The 15706-nt window shown below is 43.5% G+C and overlaps 1 protein-coding gene across 21 annotated transcripts in view; it reads right to left on the bottom strand.

The window, feature by feature from the left end:
- Positions 1-5208: 5208 nt before the first annotated feature.
- Positions 5209-15706, bottom strand: part of LOC108699944 (formin-binding protein 1 homolog) — an 86688-nt gene continuing 76190 nt past the window's right edge. For 6 of the 21 annotated variants that reach the window (XM_041574782.1, XM_041574786.1, XM_041574787.1 and 3 more), the window contains 6 exons: positions 13765-13779; positions 11928-12037; positions 11687-11819; positions 10920-11041; positions 10548-10687; positions 9392-10449 (listed from right to left, as the gene is read on the bottom strand). In XM_041574782.1, coding sequence (XP_041430716.1) covers positions 10271-10449; positions 10548-10687; positions 10920-11041; positions 11687-11819; positions 11928-12037; positions 13765-13779 — 699 coding nt within the window. In that variant the 3' untranslated portion in view covers positions 9392-10270. Of the gene's footprint in view, positions 8785-9391; positions 10450-10547; positions 10688-10919; positions 11042-11686; positions 11820-11927; positions 12095-13764; positions 13780-15706 lie in introns of those variants that run through there. The other 15 variants (XM_041574781.1, XM_041574788.1, XM_041574784.1 and 12 more) reach the window with 7 other exon arrangements.

Genomic DNA, 15706 nt, shown 5'->3' with positions numbered 1-15706 from the left:
TCTGTCTATCTATCTATCTATCTATCTATCTATCTACTGTCTATCTATCATCGATCCCTCAATCTATCTATCTATCTATCCATCCCTCTATCTATCATCTATCTATCTGTCCCTCTATATCTCTATCTATCTATCCCTATATCTATCAATATAGCTAACTATCTATCCCTAAATCTATCATCTATCTATCACTCTATGTATCTATCTATCTATTTTGATTTGATCTCTAGGGAGAAGTGAGATCCATAGTATTACAGCATTACACATTATAGAAATCTTCTCCCAAAGTCTTTTTCCTACTGACTATGCCTTACCTTGTGTACTTTTTTTTCTCCAATTTGTACTTGTATGTGTCAGGCCTCACCTGTCCAGAGTCCAGATGTGAGGAGACGAGGTCCAGCAGGAGTGTCACAAGCTGTAGCAGATAATAGTAATCAGAGGGAGTAGGCAGAAGAATAGTCGGAAGGCAAGCCGGGGTCGGTGCAGGCGGAGTTCAGTCGTAATCGGGAAAGCAGGCAGAGGTCGGATGCAGGCAGAGTTCAGTCGTAACTGATAAACAGGCTGGGGTCAAAGGCAGGCAGAGTTCAGTCGAAAGTCGATATCCTAAGCAGAGTCAAAAACCAGAATCAAGAAGTCAGGGTTCCAAAAAGTTCAGGAGAAGGTTAAATTATCAACAAGCACAGAGCCTTTCCCTGAGCGTCCTTTTAAAGGGGTATTTTGGCGCCAAACGTAATGACTCCTGCGTCATCACGCCGCGCACGTTCGCGTTAGCGGCCGTTTTTGAGCCCGCGGCCGTTTCGGCGCGCGACGCACATGCGTTTGCGCCGGCGTCCGTCTTGGCGTGCGCGCTCATGCGCGCTGAATCCTCACAGTATGTAAGCCTCCCATCCACTTAGACTGAAAGCTCTATTGGGCAGGGACCTCCTTCCCACTATGTCTCTTACCATATAGCACTTAAGCTCTTTGTTCTATGATTCTGTATATATTTATTATCCCCCATGGATACTTTTATATATATTGTACTTTTATGCACTCTACAGCTCTGCGGCTCCTTAACAGATAAAGTTATACATACATACAAGTGTTCCCCAACCCAAGATTCCCCACCACTATCCCAAACTGGTCAACAAGGGTATAACAAAGGATATCAGTGGCAAATCTAGATGTCTATAAGGCTACGAGGGACAATGTAAGGTCCTGTGATTTTCCCACACCCTCTCCTGACTGCACCATAGTGCACATGGCCTATAATCTCACAGTAGTTGGGCCCATAGTTATACTGTTATGCCCCTGAGACATAGACAGTGAGTAATAGCTTAAAAATGATAACTAAAGCAAGATATTGAACCTCTGAGTTGCTATCGGACTTGTAGTGCTAAAACTGTAACTAAAATGTTATATCTATCGCTTCAGTATTTCAGACGAATACTGAGTGGTGTAGAAAAACCTGTTTAATTTATTTAAATGTGTGGTAGTTCATTGGTTAGTCTCGATTCCTTGCATCACTAAGCACATGGTTCATATTCACCAGGCACACAGGGGTTCGCTTGTGAGACACACAGAATGGATATCAGGGTGGAAGTGTGAAGTTTTCAGGACAATATCTGCTGCAGATTCACGGGTGTTAAAGGATTTATATACCAGTGTTAACATGTTTTCAGAGACAATTAAGAGAAATATATATATATATAAAACAGTTTGTATAACAAATAACCAACCAGGCCAAATTCTTGTTCCACCTCATTACAAATACTCTCCTCTTCCAACCACGCCTAACCCCAACCAAGTTTTAACCCTGTCCTGTCTGATTTACAGTACCTGCCCCTGACCTGACCTGAGCATAGGACTGGCCAGATATGGGATGACTTTGACGTAGTTGGCCAGCTTAAATATATTGCAATATATGGACAAACAATCCCTGTTTTGTTTAAAGGGTAAGGCATTTTTCAGTAGCAGTATGCACAAAATGTCTCTGTCTTAAATATATTGAGAATGGAGAGGACTCTTGTGTTTGACTTTATGTATTTTGTGGTCACACCCTCATTGCACCCCCGCCTAATGATTTTAAAAACTAGTGGTGAGCATAACTTTCCCTTGTTTGTTATAGTTTATACAGGAGCAGTGACCAGCTCCATGTTGTAGCTCCCACCCCTCCCAGCTATAGTCAGGTGATCCCACTGGTGTCTAATAAAAGGGCAGCCAAGTATGGAGGTTTACTTTGAAAGCAGCAAGTAAGTTGCAGGTAAAACCTAGTCCCTTTGTAAAATGTACAATGAAGCAATAGAATTCTTAATGAATCAGATAAAATTGAGCATAGGACTGGCCAGATATGGGATGACTTTGACGTAGTTGGCCAGCTTAAATATATTGCAATATATGGACAAACAATCCCTGTGTTGTTTAAAGGGTAAGGCATTTTTTAGTAGCAGTATGCACAAAATGTCGCTGTCTTAAATATATTGATAATGGGTTGAGTGCAGAGGACTCTTGTGTCCTCTGCACTCAACAGTTAAACAGTTTGTATAACAAATTGTTTTTATAACAAATAACCAACCAGGCCAAATTCTTGTTCCACCTCATTACAAATACTCTCCTCTTCCAACCACGCCTAACCCCAACCAAGTTTTAACCCTGTCCTGTCTGATTTACAGTACCTGCCCCTGACCTATCCTACCATGAAACTTCCCTGCTTACCTTGACTGCCAGGTCCTCACCCACCCAGCCATCCCATGCCTACTTGACCAGTTTACCACTCCTCTAACAGTCAATGGCATACCTCTATGCACCAATGCCCCCATTTCCCTACTCTTTTCCATTGCTTTAAGGTCCAGTCAATTTCAGCTGACAACCAGACCTCCATCACCACATCTGGGAGTATAAGACTGACTCTGTTTAGATCCACCAACCCCATATTGTTGCGTCTGGCATGAATTACTAGGTCATCAGGCGGCCTCCCAGCCCACTTCATAGCTCTGTATCCAAACCACTTGATTACCACTGTGTCCTCTGGAAATTGCACCAGATAGCCATACCCCACCATACCTCCTAACAACACATTCAGTAAAACTACTAAACATCTCAAAAGTATTTGCTGAATATAGAATAGCCCATAGAGAGGCAGAGTTAAATGCAAAGGGGTCTGTCAAACCAGCTCCTGAACAAGTGATGGCATTCCCAGTGAACGGGGAGGAGGCGGAATGCGATGACCGAAACAAGTTTTTCTTTCCTTGTTGTGTTCTCACTCTGGTTCTTTCATGTTGGCAGCACCTGTGTCTGGCTGCTCCTCTCCATCTGCCCCAATCTTGCCTGACCCTGCGCTACCCCTGTTGGACTTGCCCCCTTGCCATCATCTTCCTGTGCCCCTGACACCATTGAACCTGGCATTGTGCCAGGCTAGTCCCAAAGCCAGGCCCTTCTGGTCCCTACTTGTGTCTCTATCACGGTGGTCCCCTGATGGCTGTTTATTGCTGCCTCTCCACCCTGCCAGTCAATTCCTCCTACTCACGCTGCCGCTTTGACTCCTGGCGTCTCAGACCAAGACTCCTAACCTGCCCCCACCTCCTCTGCTCAACTTGTCTGTGCCTCCTGGTGGGTCTTGCTGAGAACTTGGTCCCCTCCTCCCCTACATGTAGGGTTGCCACCTGGCCGGTATTTTACCGGCCAGGTAAAATGATGGTAAAAATGATGGTTGGTCCCAATAAAGGGTGATTGCAGACAAAAGTACTGCCTATATTCCAGTCTGTTTCAACTTTCTACTAATACACGGTGGATGGTGTGTATATGAAACAGGAAAAAAAGAATTATCCCACTCTGAAAAACAAGTTTCTTTAACAAGTTGATCCCAATGTTATTAAAAGGGAAAAAAGATAAATATATAGGAAGGCCGGTATTTTTTTCCAGAAAAGGTGGCAACCCTACCTGCATGGTCTGGAGCCCCCCGGTTTCACTCCCAGTAAGATGGGGCATCCAGGTGTGGTGTTCCCCCTTCCCCACCCCCTCCACTTGCCTGTAGCTGAGAGCAGTTGACGATCCTCCCTGGAAATCATCAGTCCTCTCTCTGCCAGTTCCTACACATCACACCTCCTGTACTTGCTGGCCTCCTTGATGCCAAGACTCCTTGCCGATTAACTGCCGCCTCCCACCAGATTTAGGGTTTGAGGAGGCCTGGAACGGCTGCGTAGACCTCTTTTCTCCCCGTCTCCTACATCTGCTCTTGCAATGGACCCACTGTTATTCACCCCACTGTTATTCACATGTTCAATGAAAGCAAACATTTGCCCATTGCTTATAAATGAGCTCCACTGTGTTTTACTATTTATATCGTTTGGAGCTAATGTTACAGATATTATGAAGATATATATAACGTCCCAGGTCTTTAGTTTACGAAACAGCGAGGTTTAAGGTAAAACTATGGGGGATATATATTTCCCATATATATTTCTTAAAGGGATACTGTCATGGGAAAAATTATATATATAGAGGCTTAATAATGGAAGAAAAGAATATAGTAAGGAGATATAAAAGACTAGGAGAATAAAGAGGTTGAGTGAGGAGAGGAGGAATAATCATTTGGAAAATGGGTCCACGGTCTAAGGTTTTCTGGTGGGCCCCTGGCATCCCAGTCTGACACTGGCAACTCCCATCCCTCAGCCGGCTTGTCTTAACAGTACTGCCTTTATATTATTCCCTCACATGTACTCGCAATCAGGCCCATAGTAAGGGGTATAGTTGTCTACAGAAAGAAAATAAGAAATACAGTTGGCATGTACCCTCAATGTCAGCGAGAGCGCCTATCTCTGGCTAATGGTAAGGACACTGTTTTCACATTTCCCCCACCCCTCTCTTCTTAGCTTTATGAAATTGGCTGTAACCTGCTCTTCTCTCTTCACTGTGATGTGCATGTTGTGTTGTAGTAACACCACCCTGTCCCGTCAGCATTACATTGGGCTCAGGCTGAGCGCCTGCTGCATAAAATCAAATAAATATATTCATCGACTTCATCTTTGCCCTCTGGGGTGTTTCTTTCTCATACTGCTGTTGTTGATGTGAGCTTCTCCCACTGGGTTTCCATGGGCCCCTATAATGATCCAGTCACTGGCCTGGGGCTGACTACATGCGTGGCAGAACTGGGTAAAAATCTAATTGTTCAGCAACATCACCAGCACCAGATGAACTCTATGAAATAAGACAAAACCATAGAAACCAGTAGAATTTTGTAATATTAGTTTATTTCTAGCAGTATCGCAGTTCTCAGAACTGAATGGCATATTGTATCATGCTTATGGTAATGGGTCCTCAAAGCTTCTCTGTCTTCAGACATTTATACAACCCATCAGAAAGACCTAGAACACAATACTACTGTTTGACATATCTGCCTTCAGTAGGCTACCAAGAACTGAATTTTTTTTTGTTCTAGATGCATGTACCCTCAAAAAGGGGCCTTCAGAATAGTGATGAGCAGGTTTAGTGGTGGGTCAAAATTCAAGCAGGTAACTGCCCCTCTGGAGGGCTAGCGCCTCCCCTATGGCAGTTAATTCTGCCTATATATATATATATATATATGAGAAATCAGAGGGGAGGTCAGGTACAAGTCATAAAGTAGAAGAGGACTTCAGACTGGATTGGGTAGGAAAGCAGCAGGTTAGGGTTGAACAACTTCTGACCCACTCATCACTACTTCAGAAGGCTACATTTCCTGTTCTAGATGCCTTCACTCTCAGAAAGTGACATATAACACAACTATAGTGTTCCAGGTGTATCTACCTTCAGAAGCCTACCTAGAACACAGCTGTTCTCTTCTAGGTGTGTGTAACCTCAGAACAGAGAACACAACCCTACTGTTCCACTAGCTTAAATCTTTGCTACTTAACAGGGCAAAAAGGCCCTGGCCAACCAATCACAGGGCAAGACTCTCTCTCCCACTCTTGGCAACTCAACTGCACAGATATTTCTCTTTCCATACATGAGTGATTAGAAACAAGCCCAAAACAAAGGAAAATAGGGAGAAAGGTGCTTAATATAGGTTAGTTTAAAATAGAATATGTACAATTTGGCAGTTTTTTTATAACTCTATTTGATGCGAGGGGGGAGGATTAGGAAAGGGCTGGGCTGTGAAAAGTTAAAAAAAATTAAAAAAACAGTGCATAAAAACGTAGTTTTTCAGTTTGGAAAAATACCTCTTGTAAGAGTAAGAGCTTTGGCAAGGGAATATCTTTCCATACAGTTTATTTACAGCCCGTGTTTGGGGTAACTCAGCGTAAAACCATAGCCGGGGGTTACTGCAGGGCTGTGTGAGTGGCATTTGGACTATTCTAGTGCTGGGAAACAGTCCAATCTTTCTTGTTACAGGCGGTTTGTAAACATGAATTACTTTCCTCCTCCGATTGCCTATACTCGTTACTACTCGGTTTGATGACATGGCGAAAGCAAAGTGATGCTTGGATGTGCCATCAGTCCTGACAATTATATACTGTCCACCTAAACTAGATAAGTACAAGAAGTGATAGGTAAGTTGTTTGTTTAACCACATAAATACACACCACTGATACTCCTTTGAAAGCAGAAGGTTCCTGTACAGGACAAGATCTCAGGATCCTTCAGCCATCACACAGATGAAGAATGGACACATGAAGAAGTTTTCCCCAAACCTTGGGGATGGTTTAAATGGCAGCAAGACAAAAAAACTTGGGACACTAACAGCTTCTTGGGTTGAATGGAAAATAAGAGTCCTTTCTTACTGATGGCCAGTTGATAAGGACTCCAATGTTGGGTTGGCTTGAGTCATTATCGGATGTTTGTCCTGGGAGGCTTAACTTAATATGAACCAACTTAACCACCATTAGAAAGTCGAGCTGATCTATAGTTGGGTGGCGGCTTCATCTAGTCGTTAGAGGGTGGTAGCTCCATCTGGTCTTCAATGCTTGATATGTGGTTAACAGTAAGCTTTGAAAGACTTATGAGAAGTGTTTAGGCAGGCGATGGCCATCTGAGCAAGGGAGTGATGGTTCCTGATTCCCCAGCAGCAGGTCTTCTCCACCAGCAACCACCATTGTCCCAACAATGTGACTTAGTAGTATCTACTAAAGGATGGTTGTTGCTTTTAGCTTTTATGCAGAAATAAGGTAAGAAACTCAAACAATAATTTAGAGTGACCCTTTAAGTGAGCAGAGGCAAGGAGACAGGGCGAGCATGCAGGCAGAAAAAAGAGAGTGACCAGATGAAACAGGTCCAACAGACAGCGAGTGATAAACCAAGAGGCAGAAGCACGAGGAGGATCCCAAGACAGGACCATACAGTATAGCAGGGAAAGGAGAGATGGAAAATGACTTTAAAAAAAGGAGAAGCAGAACAAAAATAAAATGTTGAGGATCCTCAACATGAGATGGTCTTAAGGGGGTGATTGGATAAATATGGCAGCAGAAGCATCTGTCATTGTGGAAATGGCATGGGGCACTAAAAATAGACTCTCATTATGCCGTAGACAGCAAAACAATGGTGCACAGTGATGTTTTGCATGTCCCATGACTCTAACACGTATATAATAATAAAAAAAATAGAGGCCTGTGACCAGTATAAAAGCGGCTGTGGCTTTGTGCCTTTACAGGGAGGCATATTTTGTAGCTAATAGTCTAAAACATATTGAGAGCTTTTGTTTTTAATCCATCCCTTTATGTTCCTGTGATTTAAAGGGACACTATCACTATTTTTGAATCTATGAATGAATTCTACATTTTGCCTCTAGGTGGAACGTGCAATATTACACCCAAAATTGCCCATACTGCTTCCCATTGCCTTTAAAGGACACAGCCGGTACAGTTCACTCATGGTTTAAAAACAAGCATTAGCAGGTGGTTTCCATTCAAGTCAAGGGGAAGCAGCAGGGTTGGTCCACTGGATGCACCTCAGAAGAGGAACCACTCTATGCATCGTGAGCCAGGTCAGAGTTTGAGTCAATGGCTGGAGAATGCAAACAAGAGAGACCTTGCAAGCATAAAAAATACAGTTTTTAATTAGTATAAGAGCATTTTTAATATATTTAAATACGTCCTGTTTATGTTAAATGATGGCTAGAACTTACAGTGTTTAAATAAAAATTATAATAAAAAAAGTAATAGTGCCCCTTTAATATTGTGAGACATTCTGCAGGACAGGGATGTTAGGCTAATGTGCTGAAATGACTGCAAAGCCCCATGGGACGCTGAGAAGCTGCCTGTTAGGACCAAGGAGTGCAACAGTTAGCGGAGAGCTGGTTTGTTTGTGTACAATAATATGGTGAATATTAAAGGGCAACTACACACAAAAAAAGTTAGTCTTAATTAACTCTTCTCTTGCCACTGCCTGTTTGCGCACAAAGCTGCAACCTTCTGATTTTGGTGAAAATGACTAAAACCTGATGTGTGGGTTACAACGGCGGCAGCGATATTCTGTGATGAGACCATATGAGAAGGGATAACGCAGGGCAGTGATACAGAGTATAGACCTGAGTAAATATAACATTTTGGAAGCAGTTAGGTTATGAGTTACATGTAAAGTTGTGCGCCGCACGGGGGAAAAAATCAGAAAAGTGCAAGTGCGATAAACAAAAGCAGCGGCAAGCGAAAGGCCAGAGAATGTGCTGTTAATTGAGCCTAAGCTTTTTTTGGGGTTGATTTTAAATAACCGTTGTGTGTGCAACTCCTGTTGGAACAGTCCGGAGGATTGGGGTTTGTGTGCGTCTGCCTGGGTGTTTCGCGTCCTGTTACAAGCTCGCCCCAGAGTCCTTGCTCCTGGCACACCTTTAGGAATCTAGAAAACAAAAGAGAGAGCCAGGTTAGGCAATTAAACAGCAGGGGGAAACCATAGGGTTATTTTGCCCTGGGATGATAGAACACAGTGCAGCCTTAATGCACCCTTGGTTACAATGCGGGAATTTGTGTATCCATATAGCACCCTTCAGTTACACATTGCTCCATACTGATAGGATGTGCCCAAGGAATCCCTGTGCACCATCCTTGCTGCCAACAGATGTTACCTGCAGACTAAGGGCTCCTCCTACTCACAGGTGTTTTTATATGCATTCCAATATGGTGGCTTTTTTGCACATTTCATTGCACGATCATGCAAGAGCTGACACAGCCCATTTTTCCCTATGTTGCCTCTACCTACAGGAACTGTAAACTCAAGCAGAGCCAAAAGTAAATAAAATTACCTGTATGTAGAAGCCCACACTGGCATTTGCAGGGTTACCTGTTATGCTGAAGGCTGCCTGCAATAGGTCAGAGCTGACTCAAGCAAACTGCCAGGCTTTGGAACTATTTAGATACCTATACTGTAAAGTATCTGTCAAGGCAGCAACTGTATGTAATAAACATGGCCCTGGTTTCTTAGACACATCATTACATGAGCCACAGTATTCTAAAAAAATAATGGACTTTATTATTCTTTTTATCAGTAGCACGTCTTTACAAGCCACGAGCCACAGCTGGACAGACATTAAGACTTGTGTCCTGGGAAACAAGCAGCACATTCATTTATGGGATGCTGTAAGATATGTGAACACGAGAATTCAGGGACCCTTTACAACCAGGCAAAGCTAGCAAGGGGTGGGAGTAAGCACTGAGATGCAACATGCAGTATAAATAAAGATCCCAACCACCAAGAACAAGAGCCATGGCTAAAGATGGCAGGCGTGCACATGGCAGGGTTGGATGGACACGCGCAGGCCCGGACTGGCAATTTGTGGGTTCTGGGAAATGCCAGAGGGGCTGCTGTAAGTTGCCATAGAAAGTCAGTATTTAGTGGGCTGGTGGGGGCTCTTTGGGCCTCTGTGTACCTGAAATGCCAGGGCCTATTTTAATTCTCAGTCAGGACCTGGACACGTGGGTACATATACAAGTGCTGGTCTTAACAAAAGAATGTCTGACTTTAAAATATTCCTAGGAACACAGAAACTTGCTGACTACACGTGGGTGGTGCTAGCATTGATACCGCAGGGGCGGGTACAATGTTGTCCCAGATACAGGAAGTCAGGTGGAAATTATATAGTTTTCTTTTCAAACATATAAGGAAAAGGCAACGTGGAACTGTCCAGTTTACATTGGCAGCCACAGATTGTCCATCTCTCTCAAAATATATCAGCACTTGAACCGGTTGTTTTTTCCAATATGCCTAATGCAACACTGATAACACAATCCCACCGCTTGCTGCTGCCAATGTGCCATATGAACAGATGCCAGCCACGGGCAGGGAGCTGAACACCCTGTCCTGAAAAAGACAGATGCAAATGGGGGGTTCAAATGTAAGTCATGGCACCTTTGGCATTTTTGTCCAAATAAACTTCAATGTAGGATGTTGGCACGTAACCCTCTTCCTCCTCATTTCTACGGATCCGTGTCCAGCCGTCTCCTTTGTCCTCCTCGATCACGTTGAGTATTTCTCCTTCTGCCACTGATATTGTTCCTTCATTTTCCCCTGAGACAAAAATCTAAGTCAGTACCCAGCGAGACTTAGCTCTAGGAACCTGCACACCCACACTGGCATCATTCCACATTCTATCAATGATGGCTTACCATCAAACGGGTATATAGCTTTACATGTCCCTATTGTCGGCAGGGACTCCTCATCATCAAAATCATCATCGAATTCGGTAGGTGTCACCTTCACTTCTGGCTCCTGGCTGTGATCTTCCGTGTAACTGCCATCTGGGCTGCTCAAGAGAGGAAAGCATAGAAACACTATAGCAACTGACTCCAGGAAGCAGTTCTTTTTTTATTATCTTAGGCCAAGCTCTGCACATAGTTTAAGGGGCCCCCTGAATGAAATAACCTAGAACTTTAAGACTCAACATATTGCCCCCCTTAAATGCCTCCTTGTAATGTGCCAGTGTTACAGAGCAAAGCCAACTTCATACATGCCATGGTAACACGTATACTATACTGTACCTTTCTCGATCCTGTGCACAGTTGTTGACTGTTTGTATGTTCTGAGTGTCATATAATCCACTTTGTCTGCGTGAACTATCATTTCGTGCTGGAAGCCTGCCCTCCACCTCTGCCAGCCAGCCCTGTGGAAAGACCTCACATCGTAAGTCCAAACATGTAAGAGAACCTCCCAGAAGCACAACATCGACCCAGTATGAAGGCACTGCTAATGGCGACCACTTGTAAGCTTGTTCAGCAAGATCTTGTCACTAGGGAAACTCTATTAAAAGTGACAGAGAGATCAAAATAGAAGTTGTGAATGAAGAGGACAAGATAGAAGAAGGGATGGAGACGAAGAAGCCAAGACAAGTAGTGATGGAGAAAACAAGATCTAGGTAATGAATTGAAAAGACAAGAGAGACAGGAAGTGATGGAAATAGAAGATATGGAAATATAGAAGATGCAATGGAAAAGCTGAGTTAAAAGAAGCGATGGAATGACTAAGATAGATGGGTATCACCATTTTGGGGCTGGGGTACTTGAGATAGGTTTATTATTGGAAAATATAAATAATGTAGGAGGGGATTGATGGTCAGTATCAGATCAGTGCAACACAAAGGCTGGAGACAAAAAGGAGAACCTAAGGAAAAATACAGGGAGTGTTTCTTCTCCTTTATTAACAGAGATGTTTTTATCTGCACTTACTACAGCAGAGGAATAAGCTAGCCAGGACCCTTATCCTGATCCATTTCCTGACATTTCCCCCCCCCCCCCCAAAAAAAACTCACCTCAAACTTATGGACTTCCACTCTCAGTTTCTCTATGTTATTCCCAATTTCAACCAACTTCTGGCCCACGCTGGCTGCGTCGCCCATCTGTGGATTCTTCGTATATACATCTCTCATCTTGGTTAAGGCGTCTCTGCCAGTGACAGGGGAGACTGTTAGATAATGGAACTGCTCCTTGAGAATGCCAGGATCTCTCAGAGGGAATTCTGGGCAGCCTTACAACAGGACAACCCTTGCCTACCTCTGATCAATTTCTTTCTGGATGTCTTTGTTTAGTTCATCCACCTTCTGCTGCAGCTTCTTTCTCCTCTGCTCCGGTGGGAGGTTGCTGAAGTCCTCGGGAGTCGAGCCCTGGCGGGAACCGAAGCACTGGAATGTCACTTTTACAATCAGCTCTTGCCGCCTGCACTGGTTATAAGCATGCAGGACATGCCAAATAAAAAGAGGCACTCACAATGGGAATACCACCCTATATGTGGCAATAGCAAACTACATTACTAGTAATTGTATTTTATTGCTGTGCTTGTGCAACCTAACATTTTTCCCTGGAGCAACCAACTTGTATTGCCTGGAAATATATAAACTTGGTTAGGCACAGGAGGCAGGGTCTGGTCACTGATTATCTGGGTGTGAATAAGTGAAAGACACTGTTGTGGGGACATTCATTGACTTTAATACCCAGTTGTGTCCCAGTCAGTCCCTGACAAACCGCATTAGATGGTTGCACCAAGTTGTGCTGCATTTACCTCCTTAGACACAAGGTGGTGCTTATGGGCTGCTGATCTGCTCAACAAGACCAATGGGTGGTAAACTAAGTGTCACACTTTTCTGGGCTGGATAGAAAATGCCGTAAGGCTATTTCTGTGTTTATATTTGTATTTATACGTGAGTGGGAGCTGCCATATTGTTTCCTTTGGTAAAGCAAGCTGCTTATAGTTTGCACAAAACACACTTTCCTCTTAGAATTGCAATGATCATGTAGAATAAGACAATCTCTATAGACACCAACAGCCACAAAAGTCAACCCAGAGAGAGTCCAAAGAGCATACTATAAGAGGAGGAGGGAAGGATTAATCATGGTAAAAATTCAACCCCCTCCAATGATTATTATGTTGGTGTAACGCTCCTTTCCATCAGTGGAGTATTAAAGGGTTAACTTTTAGTATGGCCAATTCTAAGCAACCTTTCACTTGGTCTTCATTGTTTTTAATTATTTGCCTTCTACTTCTGACTCTTTTCAGCTTTTAAATGAGGGTCACTGACCCCATCTAAGTGCTCTATAAAGCTACAAAATTAGTTATTGCTATTTTTTATTAATTGTCTTTCTATTCAGCCCTCTACTATTCATATTCCAGTCTCTTTTTCAAATCAATGCATGGTTGCTAAGGTAACCTGGACCCTAGCAACCAGATGGCTGAAATTGCAAACTGGAGAGCTGGTGAATAAAAAAATAAATAACTGAAAAAACACAAATAAAAAAAAATGAAAACCAATTGCAAATTGTCTCAGAATACCTCTCACTAAATCATATTAAAAGTTAATTTAAAGGAGAACATTCCCTTTAAAACTCTTGATAGGGAATGCAACAACAGTCAAACCATAGATACAACGTATATAAGACCCTGGATGTGCCTGGACCCACCAAGCAGCCTTGTTGTTAGGTACTTTTCCAACAGATCCAATGGAACAGAGTTTTGCAATATACATTGGGGTTATGTGTTACTTTTCATAGGTCAGAGAACACCGTAATAAACAAATACAGTTTATTGTGAATCAGCTGATTAATCCGACACCTGATTGGTTGGACAAAGGAAATATAGGGTTTAGAAGGAAAGGGGATTATACACAGCACACAATTCATGCAGTCTATGGGCCAAACCAGAGGCACAGGGGGGCAGAGATAGGAGACGAGTCTTGGTGGTCCCAATCACTTAGTTCCTCATATTCTATCCAATGAAAACTTAGAGACTTCTTTGGTGGGAAAAGAAGCCATGACGGTCAGTTCCAGGGGTGCTGGTGCCTCTGATTCGGCCTGGGAATTACTTGGGGGGGGGGGAATATGCTAAAATGGTTCTTACCAGCTTCAGAGAAAGCTTCATTTGGAAGGAGGGAAAGCGGAGAGAGAGAAAAAGAAAACAAGAGCACATCAGCAGATTGAGGTGGTGGTGCCACCGGTTTCCCCACTCAGGAGAGGGGACTAATACTATGGCACACGCTACCCCAACGAAAACGAGTAACAAACAGGTTACACCTGTGCTAAAAGTTCACAAGGTCAGAGGCTCACAATGCCAAAATGGCCAAACGTAGGTTAAGGTGGCACCTGGGGGGGCATAGTGCTGGCACAATGGAATACAAGCAAATTCCTGCCGGCATATTCCATCTCCTCTTTATTGTACTTATTCAGTATCAATTTATATTCATTCAATGGCAAGCCAATCAGCATTCTCCTTTCTGCCCCCTGCATGCTCATTGGCTGCACCATTCTCTCTGTTTGTGAGCATGACACCATGCCCTGCTGCAGGGAAAGTAGGTGACCCCAGGTCTTACGGCTATTCGTGTGAGTATCCATGTGAGTATGAATGTGAGTATGTAGGTATCCGTGTGAGTATGAATGTGAGTATGTAGGTATCCGTGTGAATATCCATGTGAGTATGTTGGTATCTGTGTGAGTAAGCATGTGAGAATGTTGGCATCCGTGTGAGTATGTAGGTATCCGTGTGAGTATGTAGGTATCTGTGTGAGTATGCATGTGAGTAAGTAGGTATCCGTGTGAGTATGAATATATGTAGGTGTCCGTGTGAGTATGAATATATCCATTTGAGTAGGAATGTGAGTATGTAGGTATGCGTGAATGTATATAGGTGTCCGTATAAGTATGAATGGGAGTATGTAGGTATCCATGTATGAACGGGAGTATTTAGGTATCCGTGTATGAATGTGAGTATGTAGGTATCCGTGTATGAATATGAGTATGTAGGTATCCGTGTGAGTATCACAGCATTACTGGCTCAGCTCATACTCTCCCTCTCACATTGGTTCAGTGACGCAAGGAAGATGGTGGACTCCCACTGGGGGCAGCAGAAAGGGGATATGGGATTCAGACTGAATAGTGAACGCAGGGGTACAAATAAATCTACACTGCTAGTGGCCCTTACTAATCCATATACCAGGGCTGCTACAGTCAGCCATAACCCAGAAGTCTTTCCAGTGCCGCTCCAGCCCCTGGTGTGTGACCTTCCCTAGATTTTGGAGAAGGAAGAGGTGGTCGCTCTGTAGAGCAAGTGGCGAGGTGACAGACGGAGAGCACTTGCTGCAGTGAAATGAAGGGGAGCATACCAAATACCCAATGCAGAAAGCTAATCACCGCATACAGCGGATGGGGACTCGGGACAGGGGGGTGTAGCTGATTTTGTCCTTTACCCTCTAGGGGCTTGTGATGTGGAGACTGCAGATGCTCATGCACGGGATGCATTACCCAAAATGCAATGCTACTAATGCTTTAGCAGTAACGGTGCTCATCGATGTGGGGGGGGGGGGGTTCTTCACCCACTTTATCCTGAATGAAGTGTCTTAATATCAACATATATATATATATATATATATATATACACATACCCACACAAGGACTCAGCAACCCCTTTAGAAAGAGCTGATGACTAAGATGCCAAACCTGCCGATGCATGGACTTGTAATTAGTTGCACAGTGACAGCCATGGCATGAGAAAGAACCCAGCTTTTTAAAGGATAACTAAAGCTTAACAAAGAAGTAGGATAGAAATGCTGCACATTGTGTTTTAAGATTCTGTATCAGCCCACAGCAATCCCAGGCCTTTAGCAGGGGAAGGTCTGTGCCTCTGAAAATGCCCCAATACAGTCAACTTGGACAATCAAAAGCCAATGCCTGTGTGCTGGTTAAGAAAATCAACAGTAATATTCAAAAGAGAAACCGCACCAACAGGACTTTATATGAAATAAACAAAAAAGTTTTATTGATCACGTTTCGGCTCAAACACTAGAGCC

The sequence above is a fragment of the Xenopus laevis genome, chromosome 8S (genome assembly GCF_017654675.1).
Source record: "Xenopus laevis strain J_2021 chromosome 8S, Xenopus_laevis_v10.1, whole genome shotgun sequence".
Lineage (NCBI taxonomy): Eukaryota > Metazoa > Chordata > Amphibia > Anura > Pipidae > Xenopus > Xenopus laevis.
This window is presented reverse-complemented; position numbering and strand designations above follow the sequence as displayed.